This window comes from Protobothrops mucrosquamatus, unplaced genomic scaffold, assembly GCF_001527695.2.
Source record: "Protobothrops mucrosquamatus isolate PMUCROS unplaced genomic scaffold, P.Mucros_1.0 scaffold756, whole genome shotgun sequence".
NCBI lineage: Eukaryota > Metazoa > Chordata > Lepidosauria > Squamata > Viperidae > Protobothrops > Protobothrops mucrosquamatus.
The window spans coordinates 110,930-127,985 of NW_015387026.1; the positions used below are offsets into that span (position 1 = coordinate 110,930).

At 42.0% G+C, this 17,056-nt stretch overlaps 1 protein-coding gene across 1 annotated transcript in view; it reads right to left on the reverse strand.

Annotated features, from left to right (window-relative positions):
• LOC107289708 (histone-lysine N-methyltransferase PRDM9-like) overlaps window positions 1–15,409 on the reverse strand; it is a 29,203-nt gene extending 13,794 nt beyond the window's left edge. Inside the window, exons 1-3 of the mRNA XM_015818509.1 lie at window positions 15,339–15,409; window positions 15,006–15,091; window positions 14,835–14,918 (exon numbers count right to left, since the gene is read on the reverse strand). Coding sequence (XP_015673995.1) covers window positions 14,835–14,918; window positions 15,006–15,091; window positions 15,339–15,409 — 241 coding nt within the window. The remainder of the gene's footprint in view (window positions 1–14,834; window positions 14,919–15,005; window positions 15,092–15,338) is intronic.
• Window positions 15,410–17,056: the final 1,647 nt, after the last annotated feature.

Here is a 17,056-nt window from a genome sequence, read left to right on the forward strand (position 1 = left end):
AAAATGTGTGTGTATAGCACATGTACACATACACCACCACAACCTAGTTCAAAAACTAGAATTCAGACATACAGTACTATGTGAGCTGTTTACAAAGGAGGTTCCTTTGGAAGAAATCCAGAGTCTCTTTTTTTCCTGTCATGGTGACTGGTTGAAGCATCACTCTGGTTTGGGTTTAATGTATGTTAAACCAGCCAAGCTGTCTATTTAGGGGGGCATGAGTTAACATGATTTGCAAGGCAGCTTTCTCATCTTAAACAAAGTATCTTAAATTGCTGCATTGCAAAGGGACTGGATTTCAACACTTGTAACTCAGCTAGGAAAGCCATGAGCCATGTTGACTGAGGATGGCAAAAGGATGACATCCTGTTCATCTATGCAGAAGCAGCTTCCATGATGGTGTTTTTAGCCACTGATTGCATGTTAGCCTAGTGAGTTGCAAGAATTTGTGTGGCTAGTTTATTGGGTCATGCAAGCACAGAAAATAGGGTTAGGTTGGATAAACCATGGTTAACTATGGCTAAGTGCATCATAAAATGGCCTCTTGAGTAAGAAAGCTCTTGGGTCATCAGTATCAATATTTATCCAGTGAATGCCCAGCAGAAATTTAAAAAAAGATTTAAAGACACAAAAACAGAACGAAGCAAATAACAAAATTAGCTGGGAGAGGCTTGTTCAGCGCTGCAGCCTCTTGACTTCAGAAGCTGGTCTTGCTGCAATTCCTTTTCTAGGTAACATTAAAAGTCCCCAAAATGGACTTTGTTTGAACTGAAATTGGAACAGATTTACACTATTGCAAGACAACCATGTGGTGTCACTGTAACATCAAGATGAGCATTCAGATGGAGAGTACAAATAATTGTAGAGTTTTTGAAATTTCTTGGGTGGCTCTTTGATTTCCAAATAAATTAACCTCCTTTCTGATGTATTTTTTTAAAGCCACCTCTGAACATTATGGAAAAACTAGCACTGTGGAAGCATTTAACCAGCAATTTCAAATAACAATCAAAGCCACAATCAGGATACAACTTATTTGTTAGATTGTGTATTGATTAATTAATGCCATTAACTATTCACCGCCCTGAGTCCCGTAAGGGAGATAGGGCGGTATATAAATTCAATAAATAATAATAATCACTTAAATTCCTAGAGCCATCTGCTCAGCCATGACACTGGGCAGCCTGGTTGACTGATGAGGTGCCTTCAAGTTAATGCTAATTCCTGAGCAACTGTGCCACTTTGGATAGTGAGATGGGCAGGATAAATTTGATAAACTACAAAACTAGACATTTCCAGGATGATTGGTCCTCAGCCTGGCCCGTTATTAGGTCTCTCAGCAACATACTCATTATTGTTGTACTTAATTTGAGTCCATCCACCTTGTTTTCCTGACCATCCATTCTTCATCACTGGAGTCTTGGAGAAGATATTGGACAATCCCTTGTATGAAATGGTATCGGGTCTCCTGCTTGAGCAGCGGATTGGACCAGAAGATCTCCAACGTCCCTTCCAACTCTGTTATTCTCCAACACCAACGTTCAAAAATATCAATACTTTTTCTATTCTTTGCTTCAAAGTCCAATTTTTATATCCAGAGATTGTTACATGAAAAACCGTTGTATGCATAATACTACTCTTTGTAGGTGCAATTACTTTATAGTATCTAAATACATTAAAGCCACTAATAAAAATTTATATCAGGGATATCATTATACTCTGTCTTACATTCAGGAATTCAAAGTGACATACATAGCAATTTTCATATTTTTTATTAAAACAAACTTGAGAAGTGCTTGGGTCGGGAAAGCATAACTGTTCGAAAATCACCCAGTGACCTTGCGTGGCTGAAGATCTTACCTGGTGACACCTTAATCACTATATCAATTAGCTCTACACTGATTGTAAAATAGGAATATAAAACCAATAGCCTTCCAGATATGTTAACCTATAAGTACAGGTAGTTCTCGACTTATGTCTCACAATTGAGCCCAAAATTTCTGTTGCTAAACAAGACAGTTGTTAAGTGGGTTTTGTCCCATTTTATGACCTTTCTTGCCAGTTATTAAGTAAATCATAGTTGTCAAATTAGTAACACAGTTGTTAAGTGAATTTGGCTCCCCCATTGACTTTACTTTCAGAAGGTTGCAGAAGATGATTACCTGCACTGCAATAATCATAAATGAGTCAGTTGCCAAGTGTCTGAATTTTAATCACGTGATGGGATGTTGCAAAGGTCGTAAGTGTGAGTCATAAGTCACCTTTTTCAGTACTGTTGTAATTTAAAACAGTCACTAAGTGAATGGTTGTAAGTCAAGGACTATCTGTACACACATTTGTTTTCAGTACCAGAGCTGGATGGAACCAATAGCCTTTCTGGATAAAATGAACTAAAATAATTCCAAGCATTTTTCATTTTGCTCTTTTAATTTAGAAAAAAAGAATATTTTTGTTGTAAATTTTAAATAATTGGAACTCAGAAATCTTGCCCTATCTGCTGCATATCACCCTAAAGTCTAACAGTAGATTAGGATATCTTTTGTGTCCAGCCTTAATCTAACATCTATAGGGTGATCATCCATTCGGAGAAATTGATGATGACCCTTTCAATTTAGATTTTGATATAAGACAATATTGGATGAAGGTTGAGATATACAGGTAAGAAAGACAGAAGCTGAAGGGATATACAGGATATACAGGGATGAAGGGATGGATGTGAAAATTAATTTCAACATTGTAATTCTTTTTGGGCTATCAAATAAAATATTTATTAATCACCCTATAGTGAATCCTGGAGCTTTTTTATTACCTGAAAGATAATAATGGTATTCATAATTCCATGTAAATGAACTTCCTTTGTTTAAATAATACTGAAATGCTGATAAAAGATTAGATGACAAGGTTGCTGAAATTTTATTAGTACCAGCAAATTGTATTAGTGATAACAAGCATGTAATTTAAAAAAAACAAACAAATTCAAACTATTCTGGAAATATAGTGGCCATAGCTTTCCAATAGACCTTATCCAGATTATAAGCAAACATTTTTATGATTCTTCTTCTTTTAAAATGCCTATAATCACAAAATGTATTATTTTCACTTTATGAAAATTGTTGCTAAAAGCAACCTATAAATGGGACAACAGTTTTATTTCCAGAGTCCTGAATTCAAATATGACAACAGGAGAAGCACATGAATCAACTAAGAGAGTTATAAATGATGCTTTATCAAAATTTCTTCTTTCCACTCCAAGCATAATTGTGCAGTAATGGTGCAGAATATTGCAATACAAGAGCCTATTATTTTCACAGTCTGATAACTTAGATGATTATGTATTTCTGCTTATCTTTCTTCTGCATAGGAAAAGGTAATATGTGTCCTAGAATGACTACAGCATATATAGGATCATTCATTGTTCAGGTAATTGTGTTTTCATAAGCCGTTCCATAAAAAAAAAAATCTTTTAGCCTATTTTTCATTATGGCTCGGTTTTTATATCGTATTTCATTTAGTTATCTAATTAACTCGCGTTCTGATTTGCAGAATACATTGAATTATAAATTAAACAGGTTGGATTAGCCCAACATGATATGCCCCCAAAGACTCATCAAGGTTAGGATGTTGCTTAAATGCAGCTGCTACATTTTTAATAGAGCAGTGCAAGCATCTGGTGAGCCTAAGCCTGTGCGGTTCATTAGTCTAATGAAGAGACAAGCAACCAGATCACTTTCAGATGTATCAAACTTCATTAAACATTCTTACCATCAGCGGCGTAAGCTGGGACTGATAGGAACTGAAGTTCAAAATATTTGGAAGACACCAAGTTACCTATGCTGCTATACTGATAGAAGGCACAATCTGCTTCAAACCAAGCTCAGCTCTAGATAACTAAATAGCTTTAGTGGACTGCAATTTTACCAATAAAGAAGAATATTGTTAGCTCAGGGTTGGAACAAGGAGTCCTTGATATTCTCTGAGCTTGGTTGTATTTATGCAGACATTTCATTATTCAAACTAGCACTGATGTTACCTAGTTTGGGTAATGAAACTTCCCCACAAACCAACCAAGCTCAGAAAGGACCACCACCCCCTGCAATATTTGGCAGCAATACGGAAGTGGGTTTCCATTGCCTTTTTTTCTTTTACTTCCCTGTTGATTCCCATCCGAGTGCTGTGCTAACCAGGCTCAACCCACTTAGTTTCCCAGTCCAGAAACTCACCTTGGTTCTGAAATGATGCACCATACAGAGGGAGAATTAAGAATGAGTTGTTCAGAACATACGGCTTTAAAAAATACCTGCAGAAGAGTACTCTTCTAATCAGATTCACAACTGCCTGGGTCTGCTTTTCACAAAGATATGACAAATATTAGGAACACATTTTGTGCATATAATTATGAGCATGAGAACAATACAATCTAAGACTAAGATGAAAGGATATTTAAACTAACTCAGAGGAGAAAAAAAAATACCCTCCCAACAGCTTGCCCTACATAATTGGGGGACCATTGTGGTTATACATAAGCTTGACAATTTGCTTGGTATTGCTTCCAATAAGTGGGGGGGAGGGGAGGTGGTGAAATTAGGACCAAGGAACTGAACTTTGCAGCTTTGAGAGGCTGATGAGTATTTTTTAAAAGATTTTTAAAAGAGATGCAAAGGGCAATACTGTAAATTCAAGTATGGATGGAAAACAGAAAAGCTGCATCACTTCTACCATATATTGTCTATAGATCAGGTAAGCCTGGGAACTGACAACAAACAGAACACCAGTTAGAAGTTCTGAGACAAAGGCATGGCTGATAATAATAATAATAATAATAATAATAATAATAATAATAATAATAATAATAATAATAATAATAAAAAAAAAGTTGGAAGGGACCTTGGAGGTCACCGAGTCCAACCCCCTGCCCAGGCAGGAACCCTACACCATTTCAGACAAACGGCTGTCCAGTCTCTTCTTAAAAATTTCCAGTGTTGGAGCATCCACCGCTTCTGGAGGCAGGTTGTTCCATTGGTTAATTGTTCTAACTGTCAGGAAGTTTCTCCTTAGTTCTAGGTTGCTTCTCTCCTTGATCAGTTTCCACCCACTGCTTCTCAACCTGCCTTCAGGCGCCTTGGAGAATAGCTTGACTCCCTCTTCTTTGGGGCAGCCCCTGAGATATTGGAACCCTGCTATCATGTCCCCCCTCGTCCTTCTCTTCGTTAAACTAGACATACCCAATTCCAGCAGCCGTTCCTTATATGCTTTAGCCTCCAGTCCCCTGATCATCTTTGTTGCTCTTCTCTGTACTCTTTCTAGAGTCTCAACACCTCTCGCCTGGACTACTGTAACGCTCTTTACATGGGGCTCCCCATGGGGAGCATCCGGAGGCTCCAGCTGGTCCAGAATGCGGCCGCGCGGGCGGTGTCGGGGGCGACACGTCGCTCCCATGTAACACCGCTGCTGCGCGAGCTGCACTGGCTGCCGGTGGCCTTCCGGGTACGCTTTAAGGTGCTAGTCACCACCNGACCTAAGGTGAGTTTTAAATAGGGACAATTTTTAAACAATTTTAAAGAGCCACAGCTACTAATATTTGGATTTTAATTGGTTTTTAGCAGGGGAAAATTTCTTTTTGTACAATGTTTTAATATGCTGTGAGCCGCCCTGAGTCCCATGGGGAGAAGGGCGGCATATAAATTTAAATATAAATAAATAAATAAATAAACATCTTTTTCACATCGTGGTGACCAAAACTGGATGCAGTATTCCAAGTGTGGCCTTATCAAGGCATTGTAAAGTGGTATTAACAGTTCACGTGATCTTGATTCTATCCCTCTGTTAATGCAGCCCAGCACTGTGTTGGCTTTTTTGGCAGCTGCAGCACACGGCTGGCTCCTATTTAAGTTTTTGGGACTTAATAAAAAACAAATCCACCACAAACTGGCGTATGGCTTACTCTACCATTTGTTAATGATTTAATAGGAACATTGACCTGACGTAATTATCGTTAATTTATTTGCTTGCGGGGCTTTGGACCACATTCGCTGACAGCTCCGAAATGTGGCAGCCCGCAAAGTCTTTTTTTGGGGAGGGGGGGAGTATGGTAAAACTCTAACAGATTCACTGATGACAACTCCCATCATCCCCAGCCACCATACTCTACCTATAAAAAAAACACGGAAGTCGCAGACCCACACGTCTGAAGGACATTGGTGGAAGAAGTTATTGCGTGTGCACATTTTCCATTCAGCCCCTTTGGAATAAATGCCTGGAGCAGAAGTGCATCCTCTTACTTCCTGTTACAGACATAATAACAATTCTCTAACACAGGGGTAGTCAACCTTGGCTCTTTTATGACTCGTGGACTTCAACTCCCAGAATTCCTGAGCCAGCTAAACTGGCTCAGGAATTCTGGGAGTTGAAGTCCACGAGTCATAAAAGAGCCAAGGTTGACTACCCCTGCTAGTCTAACACAAGCAGCCAATTAGCTTGGGCCGGTGCCCGTGGCAACCAATCCATGCTAAGCAGGGGCGTGACAAATGGGCTGGGCGGGCAGAGCTGGCTTTCTAACTAAGCCGAGAAGGCGCGCGAAAAATTAAAGGCTTTGCCTCGCGCTTCGGGCTGTTGCGTGAGGGGCAGAGTAACTGTCCCAGCACGAGCCAGCACAGGGTGGAGAGGGTGGTCCCGCCCTTCCTGCTTCCGCGAAGGGCGTGGCCTGTTTGGGCAGTTGAAGGGGGTGAGGAGGGGTCCAAAATGGAGGGCGTAGGAGTACTAGAAAGTGGGAAGGGTCTCTAGAGTAAGAGGAAGGGGTTTGAGCCCCCTGGGAACGTCTCCATTGTCTTCTCTTCTTGCCTCTTTTACCTTTGAGACAGATGTACACAGATACACCATTTTTTCTGGTTTTCTTTTCAGAAATAATAATTTTGCCAAAGCAGTTTATGAGTTAAAAAAACAACAACACCAGCAGTTCTATGATCTGTCCCACAGGACAATTGATAATTGCCCTGGAGGTTAGGGAAAAAGTCTAGCTGAGCAGTTTTCTGTGACTGGAGATAGTCTCATCCTAAAACCAGTTGCAGTTTATTTGCAGGTAGGCTGACTTGCAATAATAATAATAATAATAACAACAACAACAATAATAATAATAAATTGCAAAAGGCGGCCTTACTAGGAACTGCTTTCATCCTGCGACAATATCTGTAATACCATCAAACATCCACATCTGCCTATCCCAGGTCCTTGGTAAGGACTCGATAGGTAGACAAAATGCCAAATCCAGTCTGAACATCTGGCTGACTGTGCGATGATCCATAATAATAATAATAATAAAGTTGGAAGGGACCTTGGAGGTCATCAAGTTCAACCCCCTGCTCAGGCAGGAAACCCTCTACCATTTCAGACAAATGGCTGTCCAGTCTCTTTTTAAAAACTTCCACTATTGGAGCATTCACCGCTTCTGGAGGCAGGTTGTTCCACTGGTTAATTGTTCTAACTGTCAGGAAGTTTCTCCTTAGTTCTAGGTTGTTTCTCTCCTTGATCAGTTTCCATCCGTTGCTTCTTCTCCTGCCTTCAGGAGCTTTGGAAAATAGCTTGACTGTAATCCAAAATGTAATCCATTTTGCAATTGTGTAGTGCCTAGTGTTGAAGATGCGGGATGCAAAAATATTACAAGAAGAGTCTTGTAGCACTCTAAAGCCAACTGGTTATGTGTGGAAATCGCCCAAGGCTCATATAGCTATTCTTCTGGAAACTGTTAGAGAAATGTTCATAATTGGCCCAAAGAAACAAAACTCTAAAATAATATAGTATAATTGGTATAGCCTCTCTAATTGGTTGGTTAAAAATCCTGAAAGTTCATCAGTAGAATTATTGTTTTATTGAGAATCTTTTTGGGTTGCTTCACTTGCACAGCAGAATTTGAGGGGTTTTTGGTGTTCTCTGAGCTTGGTTGTTTTCTTGCAAACATTTAGGTAACATCATCAGAGCAAGTCTAACATCTGCAAGAACTAACCTCAGAGAGTACCAAGAATCCCTCATTTCAACCCTGTGCCACAAATATTCTTCTTTATTGGTACAGAATATGTTAGAGGTAGTTGAAAATGACTTTTTGATATCAATGTCAAGAATGTGTATTCTGAACTTGGAAAAATACCAGCTGCCTTATGCAACTATTTATACTTAGGTTTCAACCCCAATGTTCACATCTGTTACTTTATGTGCTAATAATGATTTACCTTACAGCATAACTATAAAAACTGATGAAATAATAAGAGTGCTTTGCATTTTGAAGGAACTGTTATTGTTAAATTTATGCATGCATAAATTGTTTTCATGGGGATGAGATGTTTTCACATCGTTAAATCTATCAGATTTGATTTATGAATAAAAACTAGCAAAGCAGAACTTTTAATGTTTAGTTAATTTATTTTGGTGGAAATCAGTCTTCCATAATTGTTATCTTATAAACCTTTGCCAAGAAAACTGCAGGGACTTATCCAGGCAGTTTCCGAGAATTGGCCGTTATTGAGCAGAAGAAGAAAAATGATATATGGCATGGGTGTCTAACCTTTTAGCTTGCCTGGACCGCATTGAGTGAAGAGGAATTGTCATGGGCTACATATAAAATATATGGTTAATGTATATAAATAACAAATCCTTTATTTTATATATATATATTTATTATACCTTGTGGGGCTGCATTACTAGCTGTCCAGGGCTGTATGCAGCCCGCAAGCCGCAGGTTGGACACACCTGATATAGGGAATGCTAGAGACCAGGAGATGGTGAGTTCTAGCTCTAGCCATAGGGATAAAAGCTGGCTGGGTAACTTTGAGCCAATCACTAGGAGATGGCGAGTTCTAGTTCTGCTTTAGGCATGAAAGGCCTTGGGCTAATCACTCTCTCAACCCAACCAGTGGTGGGATTCAAATATGTGAACAACCGGTTCTCTGTGTGGATGCCGCTTCTGGAAGTCCATTCTGGGCCTGGGCAACAAAAAATTAGCTACGGGTTCTGCCAAAGTGGTGCGAACTGGCTGAATCCCACCACTGAACCCAACCAAGTTAACAGGATTGTCGTTGAGGGAAAAATAGGAGGAGGGAGGAGTATTAGGTATTTTTTCTGCCTTGAGTTACAGTTTTTATGAAAAAATAAAGACAGGCTAAAAATAAACCTGGTGAATGTTTTTCAGGGGAGAAAAACGAGAACTAGTATTTTAGAAGCTATATGGTGTTTGTTCTTTGCTTCCACCTAGGAGCTACTTTCAGTATGAATCTTTGTGACAAGGGAGATGGACGGGCACCGGTTGGTTTGCCTTCATTCCACGAGCTGAAGGTACCCCTGTCAGAACAAAGCACTGAACAAAAATCCACCAGGGTCAAACGCCGTCGAACGAGACGGGAACGCAACTACATCAAATTTGGCAGGAAGGCTACGGGCAAAATTCCAGAACCAAGGCCCAACTGCAGGGGCCTAAAGAAGATGCTGCCCCCATTCTGGAGCTCTCAGCTTAGCAACTGTGCCAAATCGACCCCCATCAAAGGGACCCACCTTGCAAACTCCGTGATCATAACCCAGAACAGACTGACACAGCATCTGGGCATCTTTAACAGAGAGGTGAAATCTGCTGACATTGAGAGACTGTTGAGTCCCAGGGCTGAGCATGATACAATGGATGTAACTCCTATCCAGAAAGCCAGTGGAGGGCCGATGGGAGGAGAGATGCAGTCCTGTAGCCCTCTTGATACGAATCAGAAATCTGTTCCTGGAGAGCAAGGAGAATGCCCTTTAAAAGATTTAAGCACCGTGCACGAGGGTTCTCATTTTACGGCAATGCCAGCTGCCCCTGCATCAGTCAGAGAACACCAGCCTGTAGCAGTTGTGCAGGAGGTGGTGGAGGCAGGCTACAAGCCTTCATTGGCATCTCCTGCTGCGACCTTTGATCAACAGGCTATACAGGACGAAGCTTTCCAAAGCAACACAACAGTGGCTGTGAATGACAAGGAAAATGTCCCCCCACCTCCCGCAGAAGGAGCTGGGTTGACTCAATCTAAACATCCCGCGAAGGAACTTGCTCAGGACTTAGAAAAAGTGTTGGACCTCAAGGCAATATTCCCTGGGCGTGATTTAATCAGTGAAATGCGGCAGACCGTTGTCAATGCCGTACTGCAGCAAAACAAAACCCTGCCAGATTTTTCTGCTTTGACATTGCTCAGGAAGAAAGCAGGTAGTTGTAACACGGACGCCGGGGACGTAGGTAAGAGACTATAGTGTGAGAATAAACCCTGTTAAAGGTTTAGTGCAAGCCAGGCAGACCCAGAGTTTGTTCTAAATACTGGAAATGAAAGAGCTGCTTCAGCAAAAGCATCGTTTTTGCCAACCTCCCTTGACGGTCTGTTTTTGGTTTGTGGTACGGTTTAAAAAGGAAGCAGTTGAGTAATTGTCTCACAAATGAAGTGAGTGATTTTAAAGCCTTCAGCACGAAACCTTAATTTGTTTCAATTTTCTGTAACTTTGACCCATCCTTCCCCCCCCGCTGCCCCAGATTTCCTACAGTAATAATAATAATAATAATAAAGTTGGAAGGGACCTTGGAAGTCATCTAGTCCAACCCCTGCTCTGGCAGGAAACCCTATACCATTTCAGACAAATGGCTGTCCAGTCTCTTCTTAAAAACTTCCAGTGTTGGAGGATTCACTGCTTCTGGAGGCAGGTTGTTCCACTGGTTAATTGTTCTAACTGTCAGGAAGTTTCTCCTTAGTTCTAGGTTGCTTCTCTCCTTGATTAGTTTCCATCCGTTGCTTCTTGTTTTGCCTTCAGGCGCTTTGGAGAATAGCTTGACTCCCTCTTCTTTGGGGCAGCCCCTGAGATATTGGAACGCTGCTATCATGTCACCCCTCGTCCTTCTCTTCATTAAACTAGACATACCCAATTCCAGCAGCCGTTCTTTATATGTTTTAGCCTCCAGTCCCCTAATCATCTTTGTTGCTCTTCTCTGTACTCTTTCTAGAGTCTCAGCATCTTTTTTACATCGTGGTGACCAAAACTGGATGCAGTATTCCAAGTGTGGCCTTACCAAGGCATTGTAAAGTGGTATTAACACTTCACGTGATCTTGATTCTATCCCTCTGTTAATGCAGCGTATATATATCCCAGCATCCAGTATATATCCCAGCATCCAGAAGAACAGACATGCAGTAGCATCTCTTAGAACCACTTAAACCACATCTTTTCTTGGGATTTCACATGAACTGGAAAGGGGCAAAAACGCTTAGGAAAAGAGACAGCTGCTTTAAGATTGCCCAACTGCTGCTGTGTGCATGCCCCAGATCACATTTTGTCCTTTGAATACAGATCCCGGCGCAGCTTTACTGTCCACCAATCTTCGAATCGATAAAACACAATGCCAGCGTGTTCCCATTGCTGATCCCTATCCTGCTTTTATTGCCTCTGTTCCCCAGCAGCTTAGTCACCTGATTTTCCTTCAAGATAATGGATGACAAAGCCTTACAGATGTTGCACTTAGGATGGTGTTAGAACAAGGAAGAAATATTACTTTAATGTTCGTATAGCAAAGAACAATTTGAGCCTTTTCACTCAAGGGCTGGGAATAAAATGAAATCACAGGGACAAGAAACAAAATGTGACCAGGGCCTCTTTTTATTGTGGTATTTTCCAGTTAGTCAAGAAATCATTGGTCCCAGGAATACTGAGCCCAGAGTTTCTGTCGTTAAGTGAGACGGTTCTTAAGTGAGTTTTGCGCCATTTTAGGACTGTTCTTGCCCCACTTAAGTGTATCACTGCAGTTCTTAAGTTAGTAACAAGATTGTTAAGTGAATCTGGCTTTCCCATTGAAGGTTGCAAAAGATTATGATGTGACCCCCCAGGACGTGGCGGGCCGTCATAAATACGAGTTAGTTGTCAGACATCTGAATTTTGATCATATGACCATGGGGATGCTGCAGCAGTTATAAGTCTGAAAAATGATCACAAGTCGTTTTTCTCAGTGCTGTTATAATTTTGAATAATCACTAAACCAACTGTTATAAGTTGACTACCTGTAGATAGTAATGCTCGAATTTTAAAAAATGTTCTTTTTTAAAAAACAAACAAACAAGTTTTATTGGTTTTTTTCATTTTACAAACAAGTGCTTAAGAAACAACGTGGTGGCAGGGCAATCAATTGTCCACAAAACAAAGTCATACTCATAAAGTTCAGATTAAGTCATTAAAAACCTCCTCTCTTTTCCCTCTAATGACATATTCAAACTGATATATTTCAATACAACTAAATCAATCATAACAATCCTCAATAATCTTTCATCTAAATAAATCCACGAATCCAGATCCTGCATTAAGTTTAACTATTTCACTTGCTATATTCCATATTTCTAATCTAAATACCTAGTTAACACTTCGGGAGTCTCCCCATAACCTTTTCCCTTAACATGTTCAATAGACATTTATTAATATCATTACTTCTTTTTTCCTATTCCTCTTCCATTACAAAATGACTATCAGTTCTAACAAGAAAAGAAAATATTAGTTCAAATCAGAAGGAAAAAAAGGAACAAAGAAGAAAAAAACAGAAACAAAACAAAAAAAGGAAAAGAGAAAAAATACCTTTCTATTTCTATTATTCTTTATAATCTAACAATCAATCCCTCAATATCTGTATCGAATGTCTTTAACGTCCTCCCAAAGTTACTGTATCCAAAACATATTAATACATAGATAAAACAACGTATTATTAAGTTCAAACCTTTCATTAATTTTTATTCAATCTAACCTCTTATTTAACTGTCTTAAGCCATAAATCAATCCATATCTAATAAGCCTTTTAAACCCATTACATAAAAAATGTTCTGAAGATCCCATCTTCCTATATGACTGCTGCAGCACATCAGAGAGAGATTGGTGGGCCTTTCACAAGAATTTTCCCTTTACTTGGGGGAAGAGTTTTTAACTTGAGAATACTGATCTCCAGGGACAGTAGTTAAAACTCTCAACACCCCCTCCCTTTCCAAAATGTTTTGACTGACTGGCCAGTAATGTGTTAAGAGGGGCCAGAGTTGAAGTGGAAGGGGCTTCCATCAGTGATAATGAGTGGGAGGGGAAGAAACATCAATAATCTTTTTCACTTTCTCCTATCTCCTTTTTGCATCACTATTTCCTGCGTTGTTGTGAATCTGTCTATAATAATATACAGCAGGTTAATCTTGGCTTTATTTACTCTGATTTGTGTTTGTAGAATTGCAATTCCTGATGGGATTCCTTGCGTTCGCTTACTGTGCCCTCTTTTAGATTTCAACAGCCCAGATAACAGAGGAGAGAAAAAACTGCTTTTGGGACAGAAATCCAGCAGCTGCAACAGTAGGAACTCCGAGCAGAGCGTCTCTCTGAAAACCCCAAAAGAGCGAGAACAAATTTTCCTTACATGTTTCTCTCACGGACCTACACATAGAGCTGTACGAGCGGTAAGCACAGTAAACTCTAAGGCAGTGGTGGCGAACCTATGGCACAGGTGCCAGAGGCGGCACTCAGAGCCCTCTCTGTGGGCACGCGCGCCATGCCCTGGAGATGGCAACTGTCCCTCTTCAACCAGCCACCCGCTAACTCGCCGAGGTCCCACATGGCCAGATGGATCCCAGCACCCATGCGCTTGCTGGCCTCTGTGTGTGGGAGCTGATGGTATCAGGCAGCAGCCACCCCGACCCCTGCCTCGCCTTGCCCTGCGACAATGGCACTCCCACCCTGCCTCGCCTCAGCCCACAGAACGAGCCCACTGCCCCACCTGTCAGAGACCCCCTGGATCTCCCCCAACCCTGCCCCCACATGCGTCCCTCCCCACGAGCAACATCGAGGTGATCACGCCCACCTTGGCCACACCGATCCAATCTGCCAGGACCACCGCAGCCACGCCCACCTGGCACCCGGCGATAAATAAGTGGGTTTTGGGTTGCGGTTTGGGCACTCGGTCTCTAAAAGGTTCGCCATCACTGCTCTAAGGCCATTTCCCCCACTCTGGATTTTCATGTGCTATCTTATGCTTCTTACGTTGGCATAAAGGCTGTAACCCTGTAAAATTTCTTGTCTGAGCCCTGCTGGCACGGTGGCTAGAAGGCAGTATTGTAGGCTAACTCGGCCCACAACCTGGAGTTGGATCCTGACTGGTTCAAGGTTGACTCAGCCTCACCATCCTTCTGAGGCCGGTAAAATGAGGACCCAGATTGTTGGGGGGCAAGATGCTGACATTGTAGACAGCTCAGAGAGTGCTAAAAGGCACTAGGGAGCAGCATATACAGTAAGTCTAAGTCAGGGGTAGGCAACCTTGGCTCTTTTATGACTCGTGGACTTCAACTCCCAGAATTCCTGAGCCAGCTGTGCTGGCTCAGGAATTCTGGGAGTTAAAGTCCACGAGTCATAAAAGAGCCAAGGTTGCCTACCCCTGGTCTAAGTGCTATATTAATGGCATCTTTGCAATACTCATGGCAAACCCCAATCCCCAGATTGGCTGGTACCCTAGTTGCTGTAGGCCTGCCTATTGGGCTTCTCTGATTTTGCTGAAGGGCTCCCAGAATTCCAGTTAACGTGGCCAGACTCCTAATACATATGGAAGGTGAAGGATGCTGCCTGCGGAATTCTGGGAATTGAAGTCCACAGCTCTTCAACTTGCCAGGTTTAGAGGCCCTTGAGATATCCCGCCGCCTTCTGTTCACTTTTGACTACTCTCTAGTGATTGTGTCTCTGTACAGGCAGACGACAGACTAGCCCAAAGAGAAGATGTTGAACTGTTTGCTGAGCCAGAAGCCCGTGACCAACGGAGCTTCTTTCTAAGGGCAGCTCGACCTCACTCTCTTCCGTCAACATCTTCCGAGCGCGTGAATTCAGCCAGAAGTTCCTTTGCTCTCCCAACTGCTCAGCACTGGGAGCAAAGCCTGGAGGAATCCAGAGGCAGGCAGGAGAGGTCCGAAGGCAAAAAGAGAACGCCCTTGAAAAAAATGGCTCTCTCTAAAAGGCATCACCAACTTCGTCAACCTCTGGCTGCTCGAGATTCCTTTGGATCAGCCGGCTGTTTCCTTTTGGCTGCTCCGCAGCCGTACTCTTTGGCCTGTCAACCAAGCCCAGACCAGTGGAGCTCACAGGAGGCAGAGTCTCTTCCAGTGTACAACTTGCATCCTTCCCAGGAGCTGCACGGTTCTCAACTTCTCGACTTAGGGCTCGCCGCTACGGAAAGAGCCACCCCGGACTTCCAGACTTCTTTCGATGTCTTAAAAAGTATCTGGAGTCCTAAACTGCCCAGTAAGGAGGCCAAATTCCCAATCTCCCGAGCCCTGGCCTGTTCGTCCTTGGCTCACCTGCCGCTGTCTTCCAGAGAACTGCGCTCGGAACAAGGGCAGCCCAAGGAATTTTTCCAGCTCGATGTCATCTCTCAACCGCCTCGTTCTTTCTACAGGCAGTGCTTTCAGCAAGATGTCTCCGCACCCAGCAGACACCCTCAGCTAAAAAATGGGCTCCCTGGGCAAGGAAAACCTAGGCTCTATTATCAGAAAATATCTGCCGAGCAAGGAAGGGCCTCACCCAACCACCAGCTCTGGGGGCTGGCAGAGGCCTCCGACAAAATGCAAGGTTCTAGAGAAAAGGGAGCTTCCAGACCCGGGAACCAGGTTTGTGGTCTGGGAAGGCTGCTTCGTTTGGAAGGCGCACAGCAGCTGCACGTTTTGCAGCAACTGCCCATGTCTTGTTTCCCCCCTTCCGAAGCTTTAGAGAACGGGGATTCTCCTCTCTGCACCTTACAGGGCCATCTGTGGGGGCAGTCCAGTCCTGAACCCTGGGCCTTCCCCAGGATGAAGTTGTACTGAAAACCTGTGCAAACTGCATCGTTAAAGACTTGGAAAAAGAGACAGAAAATTGCTCAGCATGAATAGGAGAACCAAGACATATTAACTCAGAAGTAGCATTAGCCACATTGGACCTGTAATTGCATCTCTCTCAATCATTTTGTTCTGTGATTTTTTTTTTCCTTCAGTTTTTTTAAAAAAGCCCTTTTTGTTCAGGTCACTTTCAGAATTATAGTCTCTTTTTTTTCCAGATAAGCCAGCCCCATGAGGCAATTGCTTTACAAGGGGCGACGAAGGTTGGTTGTCTTCCATTGTGTATGATGAGGCACAAAATCCTATTACCAGCCTTCATTAAATTACATTCTAAGAAACACAATACTGTTCTTTTGCCGTTTTTGAAGGGAGGGAAACAATCCAGATGATTTTTATAGGGCAGAATAAATATCTACATCATCATATCACAAGGATACCTGATAGGGTTTGATTTGGATTGTCGTTTTGAAGCTTCTGATGTATTTCATCTTTTTTGCAATTATGTGCCGTGCGGTGGTGTTGATTTTACTTCCACAAAGTTAAATCTGTAACACTGTTCGTGATATGATGGGAGGGGAGATTCCAGGTTGCAAGAAGTGACATAAAAAGAGTTGGCATTTGCAGAATTAAGTACTTACTTCACTCTAAAGATGCAGGGGAACAAAGTAGTTGAGAAATGATGGGGGAAGAAACTGCTGACATAGCTAAATAGGAAGCTGCCTGCAAAGCTTTTATTTTATTATTTATGCAACCATTTTTTTTATAACCACCCAACTTTCATACGGCGACTTGGTGCAGGTAGTCCTTGACCTACGACCACAATTGAACCCAAAATTTCTGTTGCTAAGTGAGACAAGTTGTTAAGCGAATTTATGACCTTTCTTGGCACAGTTCTGAAGTGAATCACGGCAGTTAAGTTAATAACATGGTTGTTAAATGATTCCGGCTTTCCCCACTGACTTTGCTTGTCAGAAAATCACAAATGAGCCTGGGACACTGGAAATATCAAGTCAGTTGCCCAGCGTCTGAATTTTGATCACGTGACCCTGGGGATGCTGCAAAAGTCCTAAGTGTGAAAAACAGTCATAAGTCACTTTGTTCACTTTGAACGGCCACTAAATGAACTGTTGTAAGTTGAGGACTACCTGTACTAGCAAAGATATCTGATATTTTTTCCTTTGTCTATTTTGTTTTCTTGAGTA